The sequence below is a fragment of the Aquila chrysaetos genome, chromosome 8 (genome assembly GCF_900496995.4).
Source record: "Aquila chrysaetos chrysaetos chromosome 8, bAquChr1.4, whole genome shotgun sequence".
Taxonomy (NCBI): Eukaryota; Metazoa; Chordata; class Aves; order Accipitriformes; family Accipitridae; genus Aquila; species Aquila chrysaetos.
Window position 1 is genome coordinate 28240836 of NC_044011.1, and position 22698 is coordinate 28263533.

Below are 22698 nucleotides of genomic sequence, written 5' to 3' on the forward strand. Positions count from 1 at the left end.
TGGGTAAAGCAAAGATTTAGAGTTAAAACTGATATGCAGTTTGTCACTGGAGGGCTGAACCTTGGGCTCTATTCTGGTTACTGTGTTAGGTGTAGGCTGGGTTACTCTTCAGAAACAAGAAAATCACAGTGTTGAGTTTTTTTTATTTTGAGGTTAGAAAACAGTTAATAGCCATTCCTGAGGACATAAATTTTGGGGGGGTAGTTTCTCTCCATCACCTACCAGAGTTTAGCTCAAGGTCATTTTGCCTTGGTGCATTATGCTGAGCTCTGAAGGAGACAGAGGGCTGGAGGAAGGGGATAAAAGGACTTCCGAAATGGTTCTCCCGGCGCGGTTAGCCAAGCGACGGCGCTGCCACGATAAGGGCGACGTTGGACGGTTGCCACAACATCCTTATAATGTAACGTGCAACCTTTTGCCTGGGGATTGCTTCTGCCTCTGTACTGTGGTAGGGCTGGTTGGCAGTGTCGGTGTTCAGGCAATTTGGGGCCACGAGGAATTAGTAATCTGGGGGTGAGAAGGGGTGGGTTTGCCTCCCATTATCTCAGCAGTAAACTCTGGGCAGGATTATTTTCATATTTCTCTGCCACCATTACGATGCGCTGCTACGGTGAGCAAGGCAGAGAGGGAGGGAGTGTTATTGGTACTTGGTTACAGATAAGATAAAGTCTATCGCTGTCCTGGCATCCAGTGTTTGCAGCCTGGGGTGGAAAATTTGAGGAAAGGAGTTCATTTGGACAGCGGGTATCATTAAGACACAAACTTGGACACTTTCCATCTGTATCTACTGGAGACTTTACCCACCGGCTCTAGTCAAAGGTGGTAAAAAAAAAAAAGTCTTATTGTTTGTTTTGCTAAAAATGTTCTCGGCTGCATTAAAAGGGGGCTTTTATTAACACTGCTGCTCTCTAAATACCATTCATAAAACAGTGATGAGAGAATATGATGGAAAGTTACATTTTTCTCTCTGTCACTTTCATTTCTTTGTTACTGCTAAAATGACTGCTCTGACTCATATTTTGCATAGTTATTTTTACCTTTTCCAATGTTCCTTAACTGTTCATATTACCCTGGGCAAATCCCCCAGGGATAATTTTCATTTGCATGCAGACTTTGATGGTGTTATTAAGCAATCACTTTCTGTACTAAGTCATTATTAAAAGTAATACCACAGAGCCTCAAAAACACATTAATGGTGCCAAACAATCCGCATTTCAGCGCTAGATTTATGGGAAGGGAAAAGCACTAGGTCTCATACCGTTTGGTGGATGCTGCTCTGTAGTGCTGTAGCAGCAGCAGGCATGATCAGAAAATACCGGAGCCTGATTCAGAGTCCTTATCTGTTGTCAGCCTTATTCTTTTAAATGCGTTTTTTTTTTTCAACCTGCCTGCTTCCTACATTTTTTCCCCCTTGGATTTGCCCTTTTCCTCTGGCCTTGGCAAGAAAGCCTGTCTGCAGTCTTCCAGTACACACAAGCTGAGCTGGTTCTGGGAAGGAGGGTCAGCCTTCCCATCTGTAATCGCCGTTTTATGGCTTTCACTCGAGGTGTTAATGCAGATCAAATGGAAAACACTCCAGCAAGAGCGTTACAGCTTCTCGCGCTGCCCTGCGTACGGTCCCAATCGTTAATTCTGATTATAAGACCTAAAGGTAATTCTGTTTGCTCTCCTAATGCATTGCAGCTCTCCCGGTGGTCCGGCGTCTCTTTTCTCCAATTCCCATCTTGATCAATTGTTTGCAAATAATTAAGCTTTTAAGAGATAATGGTAGGAGCTAATGTACACAACAAAGTAAAGGTCTCAAGTCACTGTTTATTGAACGGTGGTACAATTTGCTTTGATATCCCAAAGTGATCCAGAGTGATAGGTGGACTTGCCAACTGGAGTCCGTGCAGTGTTTTTAGACACACACTTCCATATATATTTATATATGTATATATTTATATATTTCATAGACTCATATAATATCTCAAGTTGGAAGGGACCCATAAGGATCATCAAGTCCAACTTCCTGCTCCTCACAGGACTACCTAAAACTAAACCATATGACTAAGATATATATATCTTTTTATATATTTTATATATATATATTTTATACATATACATGCAAATATAATATACATATATACATAAATATATACACACATATCTCTGTGCATGTGTCTTTATCCCTTTAAACAACATTAGAAAGCTTTTGGAAGGCACCTGTCGTTCTTGCACAGGTGAAATAAAGACAAACAGCAACAGTTTCTACTGAATTTCCTATTTCCTCATAAAATGGCAGTTCTCAGGGTTTCCCCATTTCTCTCTGTTGCAATGTGATGTCTGCCTTTGCCTGTAGCACAGGCCTTCCTAGCCCTGTGGGTGGGAGTGCAACAAGGCTTTGAATGTTTTTATAGCAACCTAGCCTGTGGCATGCTGATTCTTTGTCAAGTCATTTTTATTATTATTTTTTTTTTTAGCCTACAAAGGAACAACTCATACGATGCACAGAAAGCTTATATAATAAGGATGCCCAGCATTTAAGATTATTTTAAACCACACCGAATCATAGTTAAAAAGGCTGCTGCATTGTGAACCTTTAGCTAAGAGGGATTAGCTACATGAAGTCCCAGGCTGTCATGTGATTATGGCAATTATAGATTTATCATGAAATTAAAAGTTTATGCTATGCTAAGATATGAAAAAAAAAAAAAATCAGATGACCTTAAACATACCACAATTTGAGGAATTTGGGATTTGGGACTTTTAAAGCAATTATTTTTACAGTGCCTGTATTATTCTGATGGCTAATTTTATCCAGTCTTGTCTATTTGGAAAAAAAGTCCAGAACAATTGAAAATTGCTTAATGGCGACAAGAGTTCTCAATTCCAATAGCTAGAGGCTGTCTAGTAATTATTGCTTGCTGCATGAAATTAGACACAGTTTGTTCAATTACTTAAAATTAGATCACATGTAAGGTGGCAAAGCGAAATAAGAAAAAAAAAAGAATAATTTTGTCCTCGCTTGATAGCAAAGTAATGAAATAGTAAGTAAGCCGTAGAGATGAAAATGTTACAAATCATCACTGTAGGGTTTTTTTTTTGAAGAGAAGCAAAATGTTATGTTCAGATAGATGGACATAAGTCAAGTATGACTGGTTTTTGTGGATGAATGTGTTTATAAGGCAGATGATAAAATTCATGCTATATTTTTGCACGTGTAAAATGCAAATTACCCATAAAAAAGAACTAAAATTCCCTTCCCTGTGTCTTCCACTTTGCAATTCTGGAGCTGTTTCATGTGCCTGCAGAAAATATAGGGGGTAGTTTACAGGTGTGCAGGTTATCTGAGGGCTTACTGTCTAGAAAACAGTGTTTTTAAAAGAATGGGAACTTCCCCACCATTTTTGTGTGAAAAAACCTGTATCTTTTGGAGCCAATAGCCATGGCAGTGGGCTTTGAAATGGACACACTGGGCAAAGGGAAGTGGCCAGAGTTACAACAAAAATTCCTGTTTGGTAAAGTGAAGTGATGCAGGCATGTAACATAGCCATTAGATGTCAGATTATGCGGTTTACAAGAATATATAAAATCTGCTAAATAGTTACAGTACCAATAAGATTGCAGCATTTTACGAGGTTTTAAATTCTTACGCTTTACAAGGTTTCAGTTTACATCTCATGTAATATTATGCCAAAGAATACATCCAAAGAATATGGGAGTGTTTCGGGGAAAAAAATAAAGAGATGTCTGTATAACAGCAAATACTTTGTGACAACCAGCTGCTATATGGGAAGTTGGGATAGGTCTAACCAGGTATATCAAATTGTCTTTATTGAAATGTTACTAAGTACCTTGCAGCAGACCAGGTCTGAATCTGGTGTGTACTGAGACATGGGTGTCCGGGTTAGGAGCTGGATCCACAAAACAGGTTTTTTCCTGGGAATTATTACGTTTGCAATATTTGGCCATTTCCTTTAGGGACAGTAACATTTTCACATGGAGGGAAAGGACAGAAATGATATTTCTAATTTTCAAACTTGGATGTGTTTTTTGCTGTTGATATATTGAGCAATCTGTATTCATGCAGAAGCGAATTTTCTGAGAAAGCAATCAAGTTCTCACAAGAAACTTAACTTAGGATTGAATTTTAACATTATCTTCAATTAAACCATTATTTATTTTCCGTCTCTTAGGATTAGTGCAGCACAGCTATGTTGATGTCAGGCAAAAATGTGCTGATCATTGACCTTGCGTTGGCTTGTGTTCAAAACCCAGGCATTTGTTTATGTTCAGGATGCTGATCTTATTTGCAAATTATTTTGGGGCACTGACAAGATTTGTTTTCACTATCTCAGAAAACATCATCGTGTTTTAGTTTTACAGAGAAGTGCTTTATCACGTTCTTTATTGTTCTGTGAAATACAGAAAAAAAAAAAAGGTGATTTGACTCAAATCGATCATTCGAGACAAGTGCAAAAACTTTCAGCTAATGCAACAAATATCCTTCTTGAGTATCGAGGTACTGCCAGTATCCTAAGCAGTTATTTCTCCACTTCACTAATCTTTATAATTGGCTTGTCTTTTACTGCCATTAATTAAGTGATGTAGTAGCCCATTAATAATTATAAAAGAGTGACACACCTCAGCATTTTCACCTTTCAATAATAGATGTCACGCTTCTGTTTTTTTTTTTTTAATTTAAAATAAAAAGTAGGCAAAAAAAGCATTGTTTTAAATGTATATATTTATTTTGGTGTCTTATAGCACCCTTACCCTTCAGAAGAACAGAAAAAGCAGTTGGCACAAGACACAGGGCTCACTATACTTCAAGTGAACAATTGGTAAGTAATTTTCCTTAGTGTTTCTATATGGCCGCTGGCAGCCTCCGGCTAACGCTTTGCATTTTTGAGGACACACCTTGCCCTTGTCTGCTCCCCCCTGCCAGCAGTTTATTGATGCAAAAGGGATATATCCAGGTGAGGTTTCAGTTATGGGAACTAGGAGGTTTGCTACCACAGAAAACAAGCTCTATTTATTTTCCCATTGCTTGGGCAGATTTCAGTGTATCCGCATTTGGGTACCAGTCCTCCTTCTGGCTGAGAATGTGTCTTCTTCAACAGGAAACCACATCCATTTTGAGAACTTTTGTCTTGGAAGAGGTTGAGATGTTGGTTGAGATGTTGGTTGAAAAAAAGGGGCAGTTGGCCCCATTTCTGCAGAGCTTATTGTTCTTTTGGGATGCTGTCATGCTTTTTAAAATGTTGTTAGTGAGGTTTTTCTTTTTGACTGACATCCTTCTATCTCTTTACTGGTTTGTTTTAAAAGTCCAGTTTTTGAAAGCTTGAATAAACTTTGAGGACAATCTGGCTCTTTGCTGCTGAAGTATGGTGTGAAGCAATTTTATTTATTTCTTCCAGCTCAGGGTTGCTGGAGTACCTGATCTGTTGTAGTAGTGATTTGTTTGAAAGAAATCGGGATCCGTGCTGTTTCTGCAGTGGATTTTGGGTTGCTAACTGTCTGGGACGTGATGGAGACAACCAGTGAAAATTACATGTGATTTAAGTATAAAAACAACAGCAAACCCTTAAAAAAAAAGTTTGATTTATTACCCTTTGTTACTGCATCGAAATGCAGGTTTCTCCCACTATGCCAGAACAAGTGTCATATTTGAAGTGTGTTGCAATCTAATACCTTGTAAAACTAAGTGTATCTAATTAATTGTCCTAATATTTTTAGATTAGTGTTTATGATGGGAAACCTTATACTCTTTGAAGTAATACCCAGAAAATGGCCAAGGCAAACGGCGAGCCTGCTGGGGAAAAGGGAGGGAGGAATGCCAGTTTGCAGACAAAAGTATTTTTTTTCGTTCAATAAGTGTCAGAGATTAATATTACTGAAGCTCTGATTACATGGCCTAATCCATTTTAGTGAATAAATTTGGTCTTGATGTCCATTGCACCTACATTAACAAACCCTCCTCTCTTAGAGGGAGTAGGAGCCTGTGGGAGAGATTTCAGATATATTAAACCCCATTACAGAAAATGTAATTTCTGTCAATATAATCCCATGTATTCTTCAATTTAGTACTTTAGAGATAACAAGCTACTTACAATATATTTGCCTTTGGAGGATTAATTTACAAAGTGCACTATCTGGGAGACGCAGGCAGGCTCACATAAGCATAGCTTGTAAGGGTTATCAATTTCTGTGACCCCACAGCAGCTCTGGGAGATCAATTTTTTGAAGCCCTTTAAGACACTGAATAAAGGAAAATACCAAATACTTAGTGTACGTGAAGTATGCTTCCAAGATACTTAGTTTAAAATGGAGGAATAAAAGGCACTAAACATTAAATATGTGTTACAAGGAAATGTAACCCACAGTATTTTGGCTCAGCCAGAAAAAATTAGTGTTTGCTTCAGCTTTACATCCTCCAACCTTCATCCAGGCGATACCCTAATTTATATGGTTGTCCTTCAGTTTAACTGTAGGCGCTTTGGCCAGTTGAGAACCTGTGTATGTTTGTCAGGGGTCTTATTTAATGATGGGTGGAGCAAGCATGTGCTGCTTTGGAGGGGTCCGGGAGCATAGGATTCGACATGGGCAGCTATGTCAGTTTAGGATGGGCCATCAAAGAAATTTTTCGTGATGATGAACATGAGATGCTTTGAACTAAAGCTGGTGGAATTTATCCCAAGTGACTTTCCAGGGTGTTTTTCAGTACCCATCTCGCCTCGGATTTGAGGAGTTTTTACTTTGGCTTTGTGTCAGATGTGTTTTTATAAGTTCCTTATGTGCAAAGGAAAAAAAAAGTAGGTCAAAATACATTATAACTGAAGTCTTGTGGATGTAGGGCAGGCTTCCTCTGCTTGAGCTAGTTTGGTAATTCTGCTGTGGTGTTACAATTGTATAAATTATTGAGACAATTCCCCTTCCCTCCCCAGCCCCACAAACATTTAACACTATAGGGACAGCCAGGGCTTTCTTAAATCACAGGTGGTGGGCATAGATGCCAAAATATGGTAATTTAGCCCCTGCTTTTTGCAATGGATCCTAAGGAACAAGGAGGCTGTGAGGCTGTGGCAGGGTGTGCAGGTTTGCACACACACACACATGCATCCTCAGGTAACATCCAGCCGTGGGATGACCAACAAGCTACTCATCCCCTCCCAAATCCTGGGGAGTATGGGGCAACCCTCTCCCATCCTTGTGCTGAATCCCTTTTCTTCTAAGGCGGTATGCAGGAGAAGAAACTCTTCTTGCCTAAATTGTTTGCTGCAGGGAAGAGTTAACCGCGTTTCTGGTTAGCTTTGCCTTTCTTCACTGGGCTCATAAGTCATTCAGGCACGACTTGCAAAAAATTTTGCCTTCCTCCTTAGATTCTTCCAAACTTGTTAACACACATGTACATTTTTGTATTAATGATGAGTCATTGTAAATCACTGTTGCAGAGATTAAATAAAATGCTGAAGGGCAGGCTGGGTGCAGATCAGTCATAAATTATTGGCAGCAACACAGCATGTGGGAATACATGAAATGTGCATGAAAAACATAAACTCATGTCTGGTAGCATGGTCGTTAGCCCAGACTGGGAATGCTGGATTTTCTGGATGGAATTAGAAGTTTGCCACAGAGCAGTCAGTGAAGAGAGCATTTGTTTTCTGCAGATTGAAAGCATTTGAACAATTTTTTTTGTCATATTTTGAATGCCTTTACAGTATGTGCTAGCTGCATACTTCAGTTCTCTGCCGTAACGAAAAAAATGGTGCTTTTCACATACGGTCTGCCCGGTGTTCTGGCTCCCTGGGTTGATGCACACAACTCCTATTGATGGTGGAGGAGTCACAGGCATGGGGTGATGATGTGAGACGTGCCAGAAAATGTATCCCTGGTAGGGCACATGTCTTTAAAAATACCACAGTTTAAACTTGACCCTTTTCCTTGGGTTGTTTTATTTTTTTAAAGTAATGAAGTAATCCACGTGGAGGATTTTTCCCTTTTTTTTTTTCCACACACGACAATTTTGCTTGCAAATCACCAGCATTGCCTTTTAGGACCATCTTTTTGCCACAGTTGGATGTTTCTGTTGTGGGAAGAGGGAGCCTTTACTCTGTTGCAAAAAAAAAAAAAATCTATGGCAGGTAGGAAGGTAGCAGAGTTCAAGATGTCGTTAGTCTAAATGAACCCTTCAGGTCTCCGTCTTGTTAGTCGTTTAACCCCACAGCAGTTTAGGGTTCGAAGCATAGTAATGTGAACTAGAAGGGGCACTTCTGTGATCTTGACAGCATTGCATATAGGGACATGGAAGGGACCTGACCAAGTACAGGTTAATAAAGTGCTTTTCCCTGGTGATAAAAACTGTGATTGAAATATCCAGGAGGTGTGATCCAATCACTTCTTACCTCAGTTGAGAGCCAGCCAGCCTATATTGAACAATCTATACAGTTTTCTTGTTTACTACATCCCAGCTGAATCTCTTCCCGTTAAGAACTAATGGTAAATAATTACTGGTGGTACTCTACGGAGAAGAGAGAGCAATTCTCATCAACGGCTGCATTAGGTGTCAGAGGCTTGTTTATGTTTTAGGAAAGTCTAGGTACACACAGATAAATGTCTGTATATTTGTAGAATAATGTGCCTATATAACCTCTCTATATGTGCATGTCTATATGTGATTGACTATCTCTCTGAATAGTTGCGTACAACTGCATTAAAATGATCTTGAAAAAAAAAAAGATTAAGTTTGAAAATTCAAATCCTTAAAGCTCCAGCCTTTTATTAGGTGTTTCCATTCTGCTTTTTCCAAAATACCCTTGTGGTATCTAGGGCACAGACCAGACAATGATGGAGCAGCTAGTCAACATTTTATCTTACCCTCATTCTTCAGTGCTTTGTTTGTTGAGCTGTATTCAAACCGTGCTTAAAGATGGAATTAATAATTACTGCTGGGCTTTCCTATTGCACTTACTGCTGTGAGAAACCAAGTCCTCCCCTGACCTCTGCTTGCCTGTATATGCATACAATGTGGTGGGTCTGCGTGATATTTTTACAGTCCCCCTGCAAAGAGAGAGATTAGTGTTGTCCTGGTTCACAGGTGAAGAAGTGAGGCTCAGGGAGGTCCAGGTCTAGCAGAGCCACCAGTTTTGGGTTCATCTGGGACTGTGAGATGACTCAAAATGACAGCAAGTTATCCACAATTAAGTCCAATGACCACCGAAAACCCAAGTTTCAGTGGAAACTCCAAGTTTTGAGTGCCTTGGCATCTTACATTGCCAACGTCCAGTGTTGGGTGTGGGGGAGAGATGCGAGAAATCAGTAACTGCTCGTGAAAAGTTTGGGTTTGATGATTTACTGGGTAGCTCCTGAGCAGTCCAAGGCAGCAGCAGAGCTGAATCCTCTTCTCCGGTGCAGCGTGCAGCTGCTTCAGCCAGGACTACTTTGCTCTTCTTACCATTTGCTGCCTTATTCATTCAACTTTGACTAAGTTTATTTCCAGTAGAAATCAATTTTTCTACATTATAGTGCCCTGGCTTGTTCTTAAAAAGAACATAATCATCATTGGGGTGGTTGAGGCATTGGGCTCTATCAAAAACTGTACCGTGAGCTGGTAACTGAACTGTTTGCATAGGAAGTAGATTAAAGAATAGGGTGCAAACAGCTCTAGTAGTACGGTTTCCTAACTCTTGAGTTCTTGATTTTATGACCTTGGCTTCTTTAAATGTCAATTTTGTGTATAATTTCCTAGGCTTGAAAAAAAAAAAAAAACAACTCAAACCTCGACCAAACACACCGGAAAAAATGATCAAATAATGTAAATTTCCCTAATCTCATCCTTGGAGACAGCTGAAGTTATTTTTGCTGAAACTTTATGAGGAAGAAATTTTAAAAAGTCTCCAAGACCAGCCTGAAGATGGGTTTGAAAAATCTAAGATGGGTTTGCGATAGGAAGACCAGACCACCTTACTGAATGTAGCACAGCCAGCTCAGGGCATAGACACCCAGAAATACTTCATTACTCTTTTAGCCCCATCACAACTCCCCTCTGGCAGGAAATTTTCTCCTGCCTCCGTTTCTTTGCTCGTGGGTAAGCATAGTGGTAGAGCCTTGCTGCAGTAGTTGCATGGGGCAGGGGACGAAGTGCTCTGCCGTGGCACAGGCAGGCAGGGTGGCATGGTGGGGATGGGAGGATTTTGCACTTCTCACAGGGGATTGCTCCCCAGCACCCAGCGATGAATGGGGAGCACCACTGCGAGGGGTGTCCTTCCCATCTGCTCCCTGGTCATGCCCGGCCTGGCTTGCAGATGGCGGGGTTACAGATGGAGCAGATGGGGGGATGCAGACGGGGTGGGTGGGGAGGATGCAGATTGGGAGGTGCAGATGGGGACATGGGGGAAGATGCTGATGGGGCAGATGGGAGATGCAGATGGGGGGATGCTGATGGGGTGGACAGGGCGATGCAGATGGGGACAGATGCAGATGGGGCAGATGCAGAAAGCCCCTGCCCACCCCTCCGCAGAGGTGCTGGGGAAAGAGGGGCGGCTGCATGGCTCTCCACCCTGTCACCTTTTGGAAAACCGTCCCAGGCCCCTATTCTCCCGCTGTGTTTTTTTTTATCATAGCATGCCTGCGGTTTGGTACATCTAAAGCACGCTTCAAACACCCCCAAATCCAAGTCATAATGTTGGCTGGTGATTCCCATGTGTTGAGTCCCACGTCAGCCCCTTGGAGGGGATGGCAAGGCTCCTTCATGGGGCCAGGAATTTAGCGTATACATCACCTTTGCTCAGTTTGTTCGCTGAGGGTGATACTCACCCCAAGCAAAAGGCCAGCACATGACCAGTGCACCACTTTAGTCCCACTTAAGCACTATTTTTAGGGTGTAAGTGGGGGAGGAGGCCAGCAGGGAGGGAGCACGGCAAAAGCAGGTGCTGTTCCTGTACGCAGGGGTGGATTTTCACCCCCTCTGCCTACCAAATCGCAGGCTACAATAAATAGGCAAGATATTTGGTTTGCCACTTTGCACAGCACATTGCATGCAGGGATTTTTAGTCCTAGGCGAGTAAAATATCTGCTTGTTTTCAGATGTGTCTATTACTGCTTTTGTTGCAGTAAACAGATTAAACAAGAAAAGGTCAAGATGCAATTTGAATCTGTGTAAGAACATAACAAATACTTTTCTCAGTAATCAGATACAGTAAATACAAGTACTTATTTACTTGTAAATGTTAAAACATTCACAAATTATCCTCTCAACTTCAGCAATACGAACTTAACCATCAGATTTTGGATACTATTTACTTTTCTTCTCCATGTGATTCAAGAATCCGTATACAGATGTTATTTAAACACTGTATTGTTAATGGGAATACATGCAAAAGCAGGAAAAAATAGAAATAAGAAAGAATATGTTTCAGGTTTAACGAATATGTATTGTTTGTTATTCCAGAGTAAAATAAGACAGTAGGTGTTTGCAACGTGAAAATCACCCCCAGCCCCCCCAAAACCCCAAGAAAACTATTAAAAAAAGGATCTCGCTGGGTGAATTGTTATACCGTTTGAGCAATTCAGAATACGTGCAGTAAATTAGCTGTTCTAAAAGTACCATGTGCTGGGCTTCTCAAGCAGATTTTTACATTTATGTTTTCACTAAGTCTTAGCTAATTGTTATGCCTTTCACCTTGAATGCCAATTGTAATAATAATATTACATCTGTAGTCTATTTCTCTGTTCTTAAATTACAGCAATCAGGAATACTCACTAGGTAAAATCCTGTATAGTTACTCATAAGAAAATATTGAAATCAGACGAAAAAATGTTTAGCTTGCATATTGCCTTAGACAGCCCTGGAGAGCTGCCAGGCAGCCAAGGTATTATTAGAAAAGCTGAGCAAATAGCTTACAGGGGGAAGAGCTGTGAATTTAGAGCTATCGGGTACCGTCGTATCACCAAATTTTAGGCAGGTTTGTTTTTTTTTTAGTTCAGTAAAGCCATTTAAAAATACAGCATGGTGACTTAAACGTGCGGGGTTTGCTTTTGGTACACACGTTTGAGGAGTAGTGATACAGTTCTGGCACAAAACACAGGTGTTTTTCCAAAGGGGGCAGATTCTCGGAGGAGGTGGATAAAGAGGTTTTTGGGGGGAAATGCTCCCTTCAGCCTCTGGGACTTCAGGTGGAGCAGAGGAAGGGCTTTCACCCTGGAGAGCTGATAGACCCTGGGTTTCTTGCTCAGTCCAGCCTTGGCAGTCTCCACACACCCCAAACTGGGGGTCACCCTGTCCAGGAGCACCAGGGGAGGATGTTTCCCCTAACCATTGCTCTGACAGCCCCTAGATTCAGGCTGGGGAAAACCAGCAGGGCAAACACCATTTATTTCAAGAGAAATGTGGAATCATTTTGCACAAACTAACAGACTAATTAGTGGCACCCTGAGCACTGAGCAAATAAAATAATTGGTGTTATTTTATTCACACAGATGCTTTTTTGAGAAGGAGAAAGGTCGGTTCCCACCGCAGAGCGTCGCACGGTGCAAACAGGGTTTACCTGCCAATAGTCTTGACTAACAAAAGATGCTCGGCACTTGAGAAGTTAATACGCAGCCAAAAAAACCCCCCTGTTTTCCCTTGGGCCTTCCATCCTCTTCTGGGGTGGTTTGTACCTGACAAACTTTTTTTTAGTTGGTGCATTAATATTCTGTAACGAATACGCTGTCAGGTGTCAGGGAAATAAGATGAAACAGTGCCATGCAAACATTCACCACTTGCTCTTTTCTCCACTCCTGCCCTAGGTTTGCTCTGCAGGATCGGGGTAGGGGTCAGAAGGCTTTGTTTGCTACTTTTTATTTAAAAAGGCCGAGATTCAGGTGTGCACAGTTTGGCTTTTAAAAAAACCCATCCAGGACACTATTGTATTGTGGAAATGCTGCGTTGCAAACAAGGGGAGGGCTCTGCACTGTCTTCTGTAAATACAGTTCTCAGGGCTTGGTTTCCTTTTAGTGAGAGAGGTGCTTCTGTCTGGAAAAATACCCTCAATATATTAAAAAAAAATATATATATAACCTCAATATATTAAAAAAAAAAGAGAGAAGGGGGAGTAATGGTTTGTCATTGCTTTGCAAGTCAGGTTTTGGTCTATTCTTGTCATAGCTATCTGAAGTGTGTTTACATATAGTTTGCCTTTCTGGTATTTTGTGCTTGCACAGACCTGATCTCCACCTATTTTGTGTCAACAGTTGCTGAGATTGGTGTAGAACGATTAACCGTTGCAAACTGAAACACCAACACGCGGAGAAAGGTGCCCTCAGAGACCCTCTCTCGCACTTACATCAGGCGCTCGCTCCGGGCTGCACCTGCATAAAACAAACTGCGTGGTTAAAAAGTCAGCCTGAAATATTAAAAATGGGGCAAATGTTGCCTCCTTCTTGGCTAAACCAATTTTCTCTTCTCAAAAATGAAACACAGCCAGAGGCGCAGGGCGAGGACGTGCTTTTGAGGGCGTGTGTTTTGCCCTGCCTGCCCTGAAATGATTTCAGTGTAAATGATGTATGGCTGGCTTTACCAGCATTAGCACTAACGAGGCTTCTGCCTTTTATTTTACTTTTTAAAAAGAAAAGAAAAGGCAGCAGATGCTGCTGAAAAATATTACTTCCGCAGTTCTTCAACGAAATCTAGGTCATGTAACAGTTTCATGGGGCTTTTTTTTTTTCCCTGCCCAGGCACTGTAGTCCTTGTGGCTTTTTTGGCTAATGATAAAGCACAATAACAATTGCTCCTTTTCAATTCAGATTTATCCCAGAGATGTTCAACTTCTCACCTGGTTTATGAAGGTGGTTTATACCATCTGGGGGGCTGATCCCTAAGATTTCTGTGTCCCATGGTCTCACAACATCTTTTTATCTTTGACATTCCTCTGACCTCCCCGTGTGTGTTTTGTTTGTGTTGTTTTCTGAGGATGTCTTTTCTCCTGCCCTGAATAAAAAGCCGTCAGGAGTAGGATTATAAGAAAAATGAATTACTTCACTTAATGGGAAATTATGTTTAGATAAAGTAGATTACAAAGTAGGTTATTAGTTGTGGTTAGAAAACAATGTTTTGACGTAGGATGTCTTGCGGGGGAGTTTGTCCAGAAGTGTGGGGTTGTTTTTCAGGTTGGTTGTGACTCAGAGTTGTATCTTTTGTGGTTTCTGGAAAAAAAAAAAAAGGGAAAAAAAAATTTCAAACCAGTTTTGCAGGTGCCCACATCACACAAAATACACTAACATGCTCATGTTTGTTGTCTCAGTAGTGGTGGGGAGGACCCAACCACAGGAATCACAGCTTCCCTCCTCTGCCCCAAGCCAATGTCTCGGGGTATAGACCAGAGAGATGTCAAAGCCTATTTCATGTACGAATCACAGGTCCTGCGTAGAGGTTCATTATGTTTTCTCTTTGGGGGTTCTGGGGGTGTTTTTCCCCAAAGACACTTCTCGGGGCTTTTGGTTTGGCTACCCTGGGTTCGCTTCTCCTTGTCCTGCAGGCTGGAGGAGCTGGTGTGGGGTGACAGGGTACAGAGTTACTCCATACTCCTTAAGTGGCCTTCTGGAGATGAGGAGGGTGAGGAAACCCATCCAGGAGCACGGAGAGAGCATTTCTTGTATCCTTCAGTGAGCGGGAACGCACTGAAACCAGCAGTCAGATGTGGGAGCAGCCTCTCTGCATTAGCTTGAGCTGGAGGACCGGGCATGGCTTCCAGCTCCCATGCCGTATGTATTACAGGTAGGAGTGAACGGGGAAAAAGCTGTTTGGACAGGACTCCCCGCTTGATGTATGGAAAAAGCCTTGGACCTCAAAGGAGGAACCTCTGTGTTTAGACCACTTGTGTGGCAGGAGAGAGCTCTGAGATCATGCGGGCACCTCTCACAAACACTACATTCCCTTAAATAAGAGGTTATGCTGAATTGACAGAGGACAAGGAAATTGCTGAGAGAGAGAGGCATGTTTTCAAAGAAATAGCGAGTATTTTGCTGCCAGTTCTTGCCTGTTCCCAGCATAATCCCTGCCGTCGAGTGGGATGTGGGTTGTTGGTTTGAAGTGCTCTGCTGAAGAAAAGCTGCTGGGTTGCACTGGTGGTGTGCACCAGATCAGGACCCGAGTTACAGAGTCCAGATGTGCTCCTCTGAAGGTTCAGATGGGAAGTTGAGGTTCAGACCTCCCTCAGAGCTGGGAGAAAACCCTGAGCTGGGAGATGTGCATCGCGTCTGGGCTGCTCTCAGAGCTTGCGGAGAGCCTGCGCATCCTCTGCCACGAGCGTTTGGGAGGTCCTGGGGTTTGTGGCATGGCCTGCACATTGAAGCACATACATCTCTATCCCAGCAAAGACAGTGCACTGTATGGCGCTGAGGTGAATCGCTCTCCAGATCTGGAGTGGAACAGCAACCAGGCAGCATCAGTCCTTGGGCAGTGAGAGCATTTTTGTGGGAGGCAAGATTTTGGCTGGTAGTGTGTTGTGTACCCAACCGCAGTGCTCTATGGGGTCCAGTGCTGTCCCGGGCAGGAGTCAGAGCAGCTTTAGTGCTGCTCTACTAGATGAATCCTTGCCATATTCCTTAAAGGCTAATTGTGGCACACGGAGATCAGCAGACTACAGCTGCACTGGGATTTGGGAGCAGGGAAGAGACGGGAGGTCAGCTCCACTGGCGCTTTGCCATGTAAAGATTTCCCCTTACATCATCTGGCTGCCGAGGGCGAGTTTACATCTGCTTTGCACCCCGAGGGAATTGCGGTGTCAGGGAATGAGGTTGCTGCGAGCCCTCCCCGGTGCAGCCGGGACCTGCAGCCCGGCCTCTGCTCCGGCTCCCTGGCATTGGCGGGGAGACGCCTGGATGCCAGACCTGGATTTTCACCGGAAACTTTCCATGTCAGCTGAGTTTTTTTGAGTGGGGTTTGCGGATGGGAGGAGAGGAGGAGGAGGAGGAGGAGGAGGAGAGCATACCAGAAAGGCCAACAGCAGCTCGCCTGTGCTGTGGGAGGGCACTGGAGTTGGGCAGAGCAGGGAGGTGTATCTCCAGGGAGCCCTTCCCCAGGCATGCTGGCTCTTCACTCCTCTCTAGCGAGTCCCTCCCTTGTTTTTCATTCAGAACTAGCTAAATAAATACAAATAGGCTTTAGCTCCATCCTACTGGGGAACAGGGAAAATTTTGCAAGATGGGAAAAGTGTTTCCTGCCCAGCTTGCTTCTAGAAAGACCCGTCAAGCAGCCACCAGCCATGAGCTCTGTGCAGATTTGGGGCTAGGGGAGCGTTTGGGCCAAGGGAATAGCAGGGCCAGGAGCTTGTGGGTCCTACCTTGATGGGAAGTCATCAGCCGTCCCTTCTGCGCCGCGAGCGTGAGCCACCGCTGGGCTTGCTGCCACCCCGAGGCGGTCACCGTGGCTGCGTGATGTCCCATGGGGCTGCTGGCAGGGTGCTCCCCCAAATGCTGTCGATGTTTATTTGGAGGCAGAATGTGTCCCACGGTGCTTTGAGAAGAAAGCATGGTATGGAGCAGGAGGGGAAGTGGGGTTTAAGGGCTTGGGGGAAGAGCAAGCACAGAGGTGGCCAAAGGTAGAGCTGGTGCATGTTGGGCCAGTCAAAATGTAGGGCATAGCCAGCTCTCTTACAAGGAGTGCATACCTGATCCCGTCTCTGCTTTCTATTTTTGCACTCGATATGCTCGCTACATTAGCAGGGTTGGCTTGCGAGAGATTCAATAGCACTCTCCTGCTTTAAAGCAACTTTTCTGAATGCACAACATGAATCCATCGGTGGGGTCACATAGTAATGCTTGAAGTCAGAAGCTATTTTTAAAACTAAATTGCAGAACCACACATGGCTTTCATTAGTGCTTTACATCAAATTTGTCAGCTAATTAGTGGTTTTTCATCACTAGTTTTTGCATAGTATTTTATTTGTTCACTCTTCAATATTGTCTTGCGACGCCCCCAGCCCTATATACAGTCCCTGGCGCTGGTGCTGCCAGCGGAGGAGGGAGGGAGAGGGGCGCGGAGCTTTCAGGAGACCTTCCCAATCCTCCTGATGGATGGACTCGCTGTGTTTGGAGTATATTCCAATATTACGTGTCTGGAGTGGGCGGTTAGCAGCCCGTGTTCTCTCTTCCCTCCCTACCTCCATTTAGTGTTGTAAATGATGTATTGCAGTCCTGAACTGTCTTCGGTTTGGAGGAGGAGGAGGAGGAGGAGAAACCAAGAAAAGTTGCCAAACATGACTTCATAAGGTTTGACTTTAAATTGAACAAAGTTTCTTGAGTGTTTTGGATTTTTTTTTTTTTCTTTACAAATAAAGGGAGTACAGAGAGCATGGATTGCTAATGACTGGTAGTTACGGGTCATTAAGCTCACTAACTGACTTCAGGATCAGAACTTTCTAATAATGGCAGTAAGCACTCTTTTAACATTTATTTCTCATTTTAGGGAAGGGGAGATATGATTACCATTCAGAAGTCTGCGGTTATTTTTTCTGTTCATAATTACAGAGGGAGCTTGCAATTTTTAAGGCTGTTTCTAAAACATTTGAAAGTATTTGGTGAAAAAATTTCTAGGGTTTTTTTCATTTCTTTAACTGACTGACTCCTTTAAAGAGCTCTGGAAAACAAATACACAGGAAAAAATGAAAATATGTTAAAATAAGGAATAAAGCAGTTACTGAAGTGTAATAATCCCGGTTTATAGCACACTTTCCATTTAAATTGTTTTTATTAGAGATAAACCTGTTAAGCGTTGAGGAATTAAGTGCTGAATAGAGAAGGTTGTTTTCGCTGCTGTATAAATGAAGGATCCCAGTATGCAGAAAAGAGTATGGCTGATTTTACAAGTGAATTATTTGCCAGTTTGAAGGGCTCCGGTTCCTTTGGCATCTGTTATAAAAATGATTTGTTTGTTGTCAAGAGGGATACTATTTTTCCAGAGCAAGAGACATTTTAGCACTGGGGTTTGTAGGTACTGTGGGCTTTCTCATCGTCCTTACGAGTGGTTTGCTAGAAGGAGCTCAAGGAGAAAATGAGGCAGAGAGATTTTCGGGAATTTCTTGGCACTGCTAGTGATACACAGACTTCTGGCATGTGGTGCTTTGGGACAACATTGAGAGGGAGCAGCCTGCAACTCCAAGTATCAAAAGTTAGTAATGGTGTGAAACTCTTCTCATTTGGGAGGGCTGAGGGGGGAGAAAAATTCAATATACCACTAAGTCTCAGCATCTTCTTTCAGACAGCTGGTCCTGGGAAATTTCATTCAAAGACTGCAAATTGGAAGTCCCCACAACTGCTCTGTCAATTCTTGAGCAAAAGTGACTTTGGAAATTTGTGACAGCAGAGGAAGGTCTTGTTTTATTCACTCAACAGAAGTGAAATACAAGGGGAAGGGAGAAAGACCAGATCTGTGCGGAAAATGTCACTCGGGCTGTAACCTGAGCCTTAGCGAGCTGTGCCTTTCGGAGGGTTTGGTGACCCTCCGAAAAATCCTTGCTCTCTGGCTGCTATTATTGTAGCCAATTTCCAACTAAAATAAGTCTTTTGTCATCACCAGCCATGCCGCCTCTTGCTGAGAAGAAACAAAACTTGTGCGTGGCAGCGAGGGCGGCCAAGCTGAAGGTCAGAGTGCAGAGGCGGATTGCTGCGTCCCTGGGGCCGGGGCTGGATCTCACCCGTGGGACCGGCGATGCACCAACCAGGGAGATTGCCAATGACCTCTAGAGACAGAACCCAGGCAAGAAGCCTAAGAGAAGGCATCCTAGTAAAATGCAAATTGGAGAAAAGAGGGTTTCCTACTCCTCTTTGGGGTTACACAGGTGGAATAGCTGTTTTTTTCTTGCTTTTTGGGACACAGCGGAAAGCACAATCTCATGTATCCAAAAAGGCAAGGAAAAGTTAACTTGAAAAAAAATAATAAATACTTTAAACTTCTGTGTTTGCCCAACTGTTCAAACGTTTCCTCCATGCCAGATCCTTCCCTTGGAAAAAATAAAAAAAAAAAGAAAAAAAGAAAAAACAAAAAAAAAGCAACCCAAAGCATTGTTTTGCAGAGTTCTCTCCTTGAGCAGGGAGATGGGTACACCTTGTACACTGAGGGATCTCATGTTTTTTGTGCTGCTATTGATTCTGTTCTTTGGGGGAAAAAAACCAAACGAAAAAAACCCTTCCACATTGGAGCAAAGGTACCAATGCATAGAGTGCTGGTATGGGGAAAAATACTTTATGCAAGTCCTTGAGCCTGTGCGGGTCTTTACTCACATGAGCAAGGTTATGCCACTGTCTTAATCATTAACTTAAGTTTTATGCTGAGTCGTATTTTGATAATACTCCATTTGAGTAGCACCTAATAGGCAAATGTCTTTTTTAGGTCCTGATTCCTCTGAACTTTTAAAAATTAGAGTGATTTAGGGTTTCTTTCTCTTAAGATAGGTGAATGTGAACATACAGGAAGAGGGGCAGTGAGATTTTTCCTGTTAGCTTTTCTGTTCCATCATTATTGCTGGTGTTACGTCAGCCTAGCACTTTGGAAATTCAAAGAGTGTTCAAAAGATCTTGGCCCTTCTATCAAATTAAAAACCAGAGAGTACAAAGAAATTATCCCCACACCCATATATTTCTGCAGCAACAGCTAATTCGCAATTTTACTTGCAAAGAGTTCTCAAATGTGATTTGTAAACCTAACAGCGCTGCATTGTGCTCTTTCAAAGCAAGCCACATTAATAGTTTTAATCTGATGGGTTCTTATGAATTCCAGGTTTGGGATGCAGGAAGAAACTTGAAAGTGAATACTTTCTTCTTTTTTTTTAATGCATAGTGGTTTGGAGTCTACTATAATGCAAAGTAAAGCGTTCTGTTACAAAGGCAGGGAGGATGGGACAGAAGGTTAAAGGGCATCCTGGAAACAAACAGCTGGACCAGTTTATTTAAACAGATACAAGGATGGGGAGCTGACCTCCGTTTGACTTCTAGTGGGAGGAGCGAGAATGTCATTTTATTACTTTGCCCAGAAGGAAAATGTTCTTGCGTCTGAATTCCCCCCGAAGACATCCAAACACTGGGCTGTTTGGCAGAATTGCTACTTATAGAAAATACTTACACGAATGCGTAGGAAGAAGATAACTGTTAAGTACCTGTGTGTAAAATGTTCTTAAAGCAGATATCCCGAGCGATAGCATGGGGCAAACAGGTGGGAATATGTTTTACTGTAAGCACATCTTAGGGATAATTATTGGTAAATTCTAGCTATATAGTTTATTATGCTAGCTATGTAGTTTATTATCAAGCCCCCTTTCTTACTAAAAATCCTTGTAGTTTGGAGGAGAAGGAAGAGAAGGTTGTGAAGTTGGGGTGTGCGTGCTTCATGTTGCTCGGGGTTTCTTTGGGGTAGAAGCTTTTGGCAAATGAAGGTTTCGTTGACTAGCAAATCTCACAGCTACCAAAAACCCTCCCCTCCTGCCACAGTAACAGGTCCTGGCAGTTGGGCAGGAGAAGGATGGAGTAAACACAGCAAGAGCCTGCTGGGCTTGCAGAAGGAAATGGCTGGGGCACTGGGATTTTGTGTTGTTGTTTTACGTAGGAGAGTTGCTGTGAAAATTGCTTTCTGCAAATGCAGATTACAGATATTAAACAATTTTCTAATTGGTCATGGAGCTAAGGCAGCTAATGGGGAAAAAAAGCAGGGTTTTTTTAATTGCTTATTTCACATGGTGTTTGTGCTACACCTGTGCTTATAATGAGAAAGGAGAATTAGTCTAACCTTCTGCTCACATGATTCTAATTTTCATGGTTTGTACAAGATAATGATAAACTGATTTGCAACACTTTGCTGGAGTTGGGGGGAGGGTGTGGTTTATTGGAAATGTGTAGAAAAATTGACCCAATACTGTTGCTGACAAAACATGACCTAGTTCAGGTGTAAGGTTTCCAGATTGGCACTCGGAATTGGTGCCTTTGAGCCCATTTTGTCGAGACAGGTTCGATTAGGGCTCAACATCTTGATTAATTTTTGCGGGAGTTTGGGTAACGGGAGTCAGTCGGGAATGGGAGATAGGAGGAGACTGAAATTGCTGTGCTGGTCTTTGATGAGGGCAAAACAAATAGCACGGGGTGGTGGTTTGCGATTCTTCTCCCTACCGGTATAGGGGAGTGGGTGGGCAGAGCTGATTCCCACAGGGAGGTCCTGGTGGCTTTATCTCTGCGGTAGGAGAGCTCCTGCTAAGCCACCCCAAGCAAAGGCAATGAAAACAAGCACCAAGTAGCCCTTTGTGGACTTTCCCATTGCATTTTGCAAACGTAGTTTGGTTTTACCCACGCTCACGCTTCTTCCTTTACTAGTAAATATTGTGGCATACACATTTTTATTCTTCTTCTTCTCTCTCATAAAGAATGTAAAGTCTGGTTATGAGGCTTTGCCGTGATTAAATCTCAATGGGGATTTTTTCCAAATGTTTTTTCACTAAGCTTTCTGATGAGCGAAACTGCAAGTGTTCTTCTAACGCTCTTCAGACAGGTCCCCAGCCATGGTTTCGAGCCTCCTGATTTCAGTGCCACAAAGACTGCCCACAGAGGAGACCGGGGCACTTGTGATCTTTCTCCTTCTTCTGTTTTGCTGCAAATTATTTTGAATATTCCTTTGCCAAATAAGCACTGCAAAACTAACTGAGGCGAAGAGCTACAAAAACGCAAAGAGTACGGTTGCAGATGGCTATTTTTAAAAACGACTGTACCTTTTTTTTATTTCCAAAGATCTGCTTTTCATTGTTCGGGGGGAATTTTCAGTAGTCCAGTAATTACAGTTTAACAAGATGTTTGCTGTAAATGGTCAGGCCTAGCTGGAGAAAACAGGATTATAAATTCAATTACTGTAAAGCTATGACCTCGCCTTGACCCCTCAGACTTTGCATAAAGAGAGAGGGGGGGGGGGAGCCCACCAAGAAATGGCTAGGAGGAATGCATGGCTCTGAAGTCCCCAGCAGTGTGACTTAGTGGTGATAAAACTCCAGACGTTCCCTCATTTGATGGGGTTCTGCCATCACAGTTCATTATCTTAATAGTGGGCATTAAAAGGGAATTAGGTTTGCAAGAGGTAGGGGCAGGTTTTGATAAAAAAAATTGGAAAAAGAAGTCAGAGGACATAAGGCAGAAATGGCACTAATGAGGGGGAGGTAGCAGATGCCCTCACGAGCATCTTGCTGCCTTCACCCGTTTTTTTTGTGGCCCGTTCTGAATTGAGAAGAGCGTTGCTGGTATTGTTTCCTGAAAACTCGGCTAATTCCCCCATGAAAAGATGAAATGGAAGTGTCCGACTGTGGTAAAAAGCAGGCAAACATAAATCAGCTCGGAAACCCCAAGCTTGTGCTCTCAGAGGTCATCGGGGTTAGAGGTTTTGCCGTATTTGCATCCTCACGCAGCCCGATAGAGAGCACCACGGCAGGGCAAGAGGGCTTGGGGATGGGTGGAAGTCATCCCCTTCGATAACCGTTTGCTTTCCTCTTTTTTCTTGCAGGTTTATTAATGCTAGAAGAAGAATAGTTCAGCCCATGATAGACCAGTCCAATCGAGCAGGCAAGTCCCCAATAGTAACTGTATTCAAGTCACGCAGGCGAAAACCATCCTTAAGCCATTCACCGGGAGGTCCATTACCTGGTAAATAAATGAGAAATGAATGCTGGGAGTGATTGACAATTAAAATACAACCAGCTTTGTTTCATTACA

The 22698-nt window shown here is 42.8% G+C and overlaps 1 protein-coding gene across 8 annotated transcripts in view; it reads left to right on the forward strand.

Moving 5' to 3' along the window:
- The window catches only part of MEIS1 (Meis homeobox 1), a 110396-nt gene that overhangs the window by 82073 nt on the left and 5625 nt on the right, over positions 1 to 22698 (forward strand). For all 8 annotated transcript variants that reach the window (XM_030022312.2, XM_030022317.2, XM_030022314.2 and 5 more), the window contains 2 exons: positions 4750 to 4826; positions 22490 to 22548. In XM_030022312.2, the coding sequence (XP_029878172.1) occupies positions 4750 to 4826; positions 22490 to 22548 (136 nt within the window). The remainder of the gene's footprint in view (positions 1 to 4749; positions 4827 to 22489; positions 22549 to 22698) is intronic.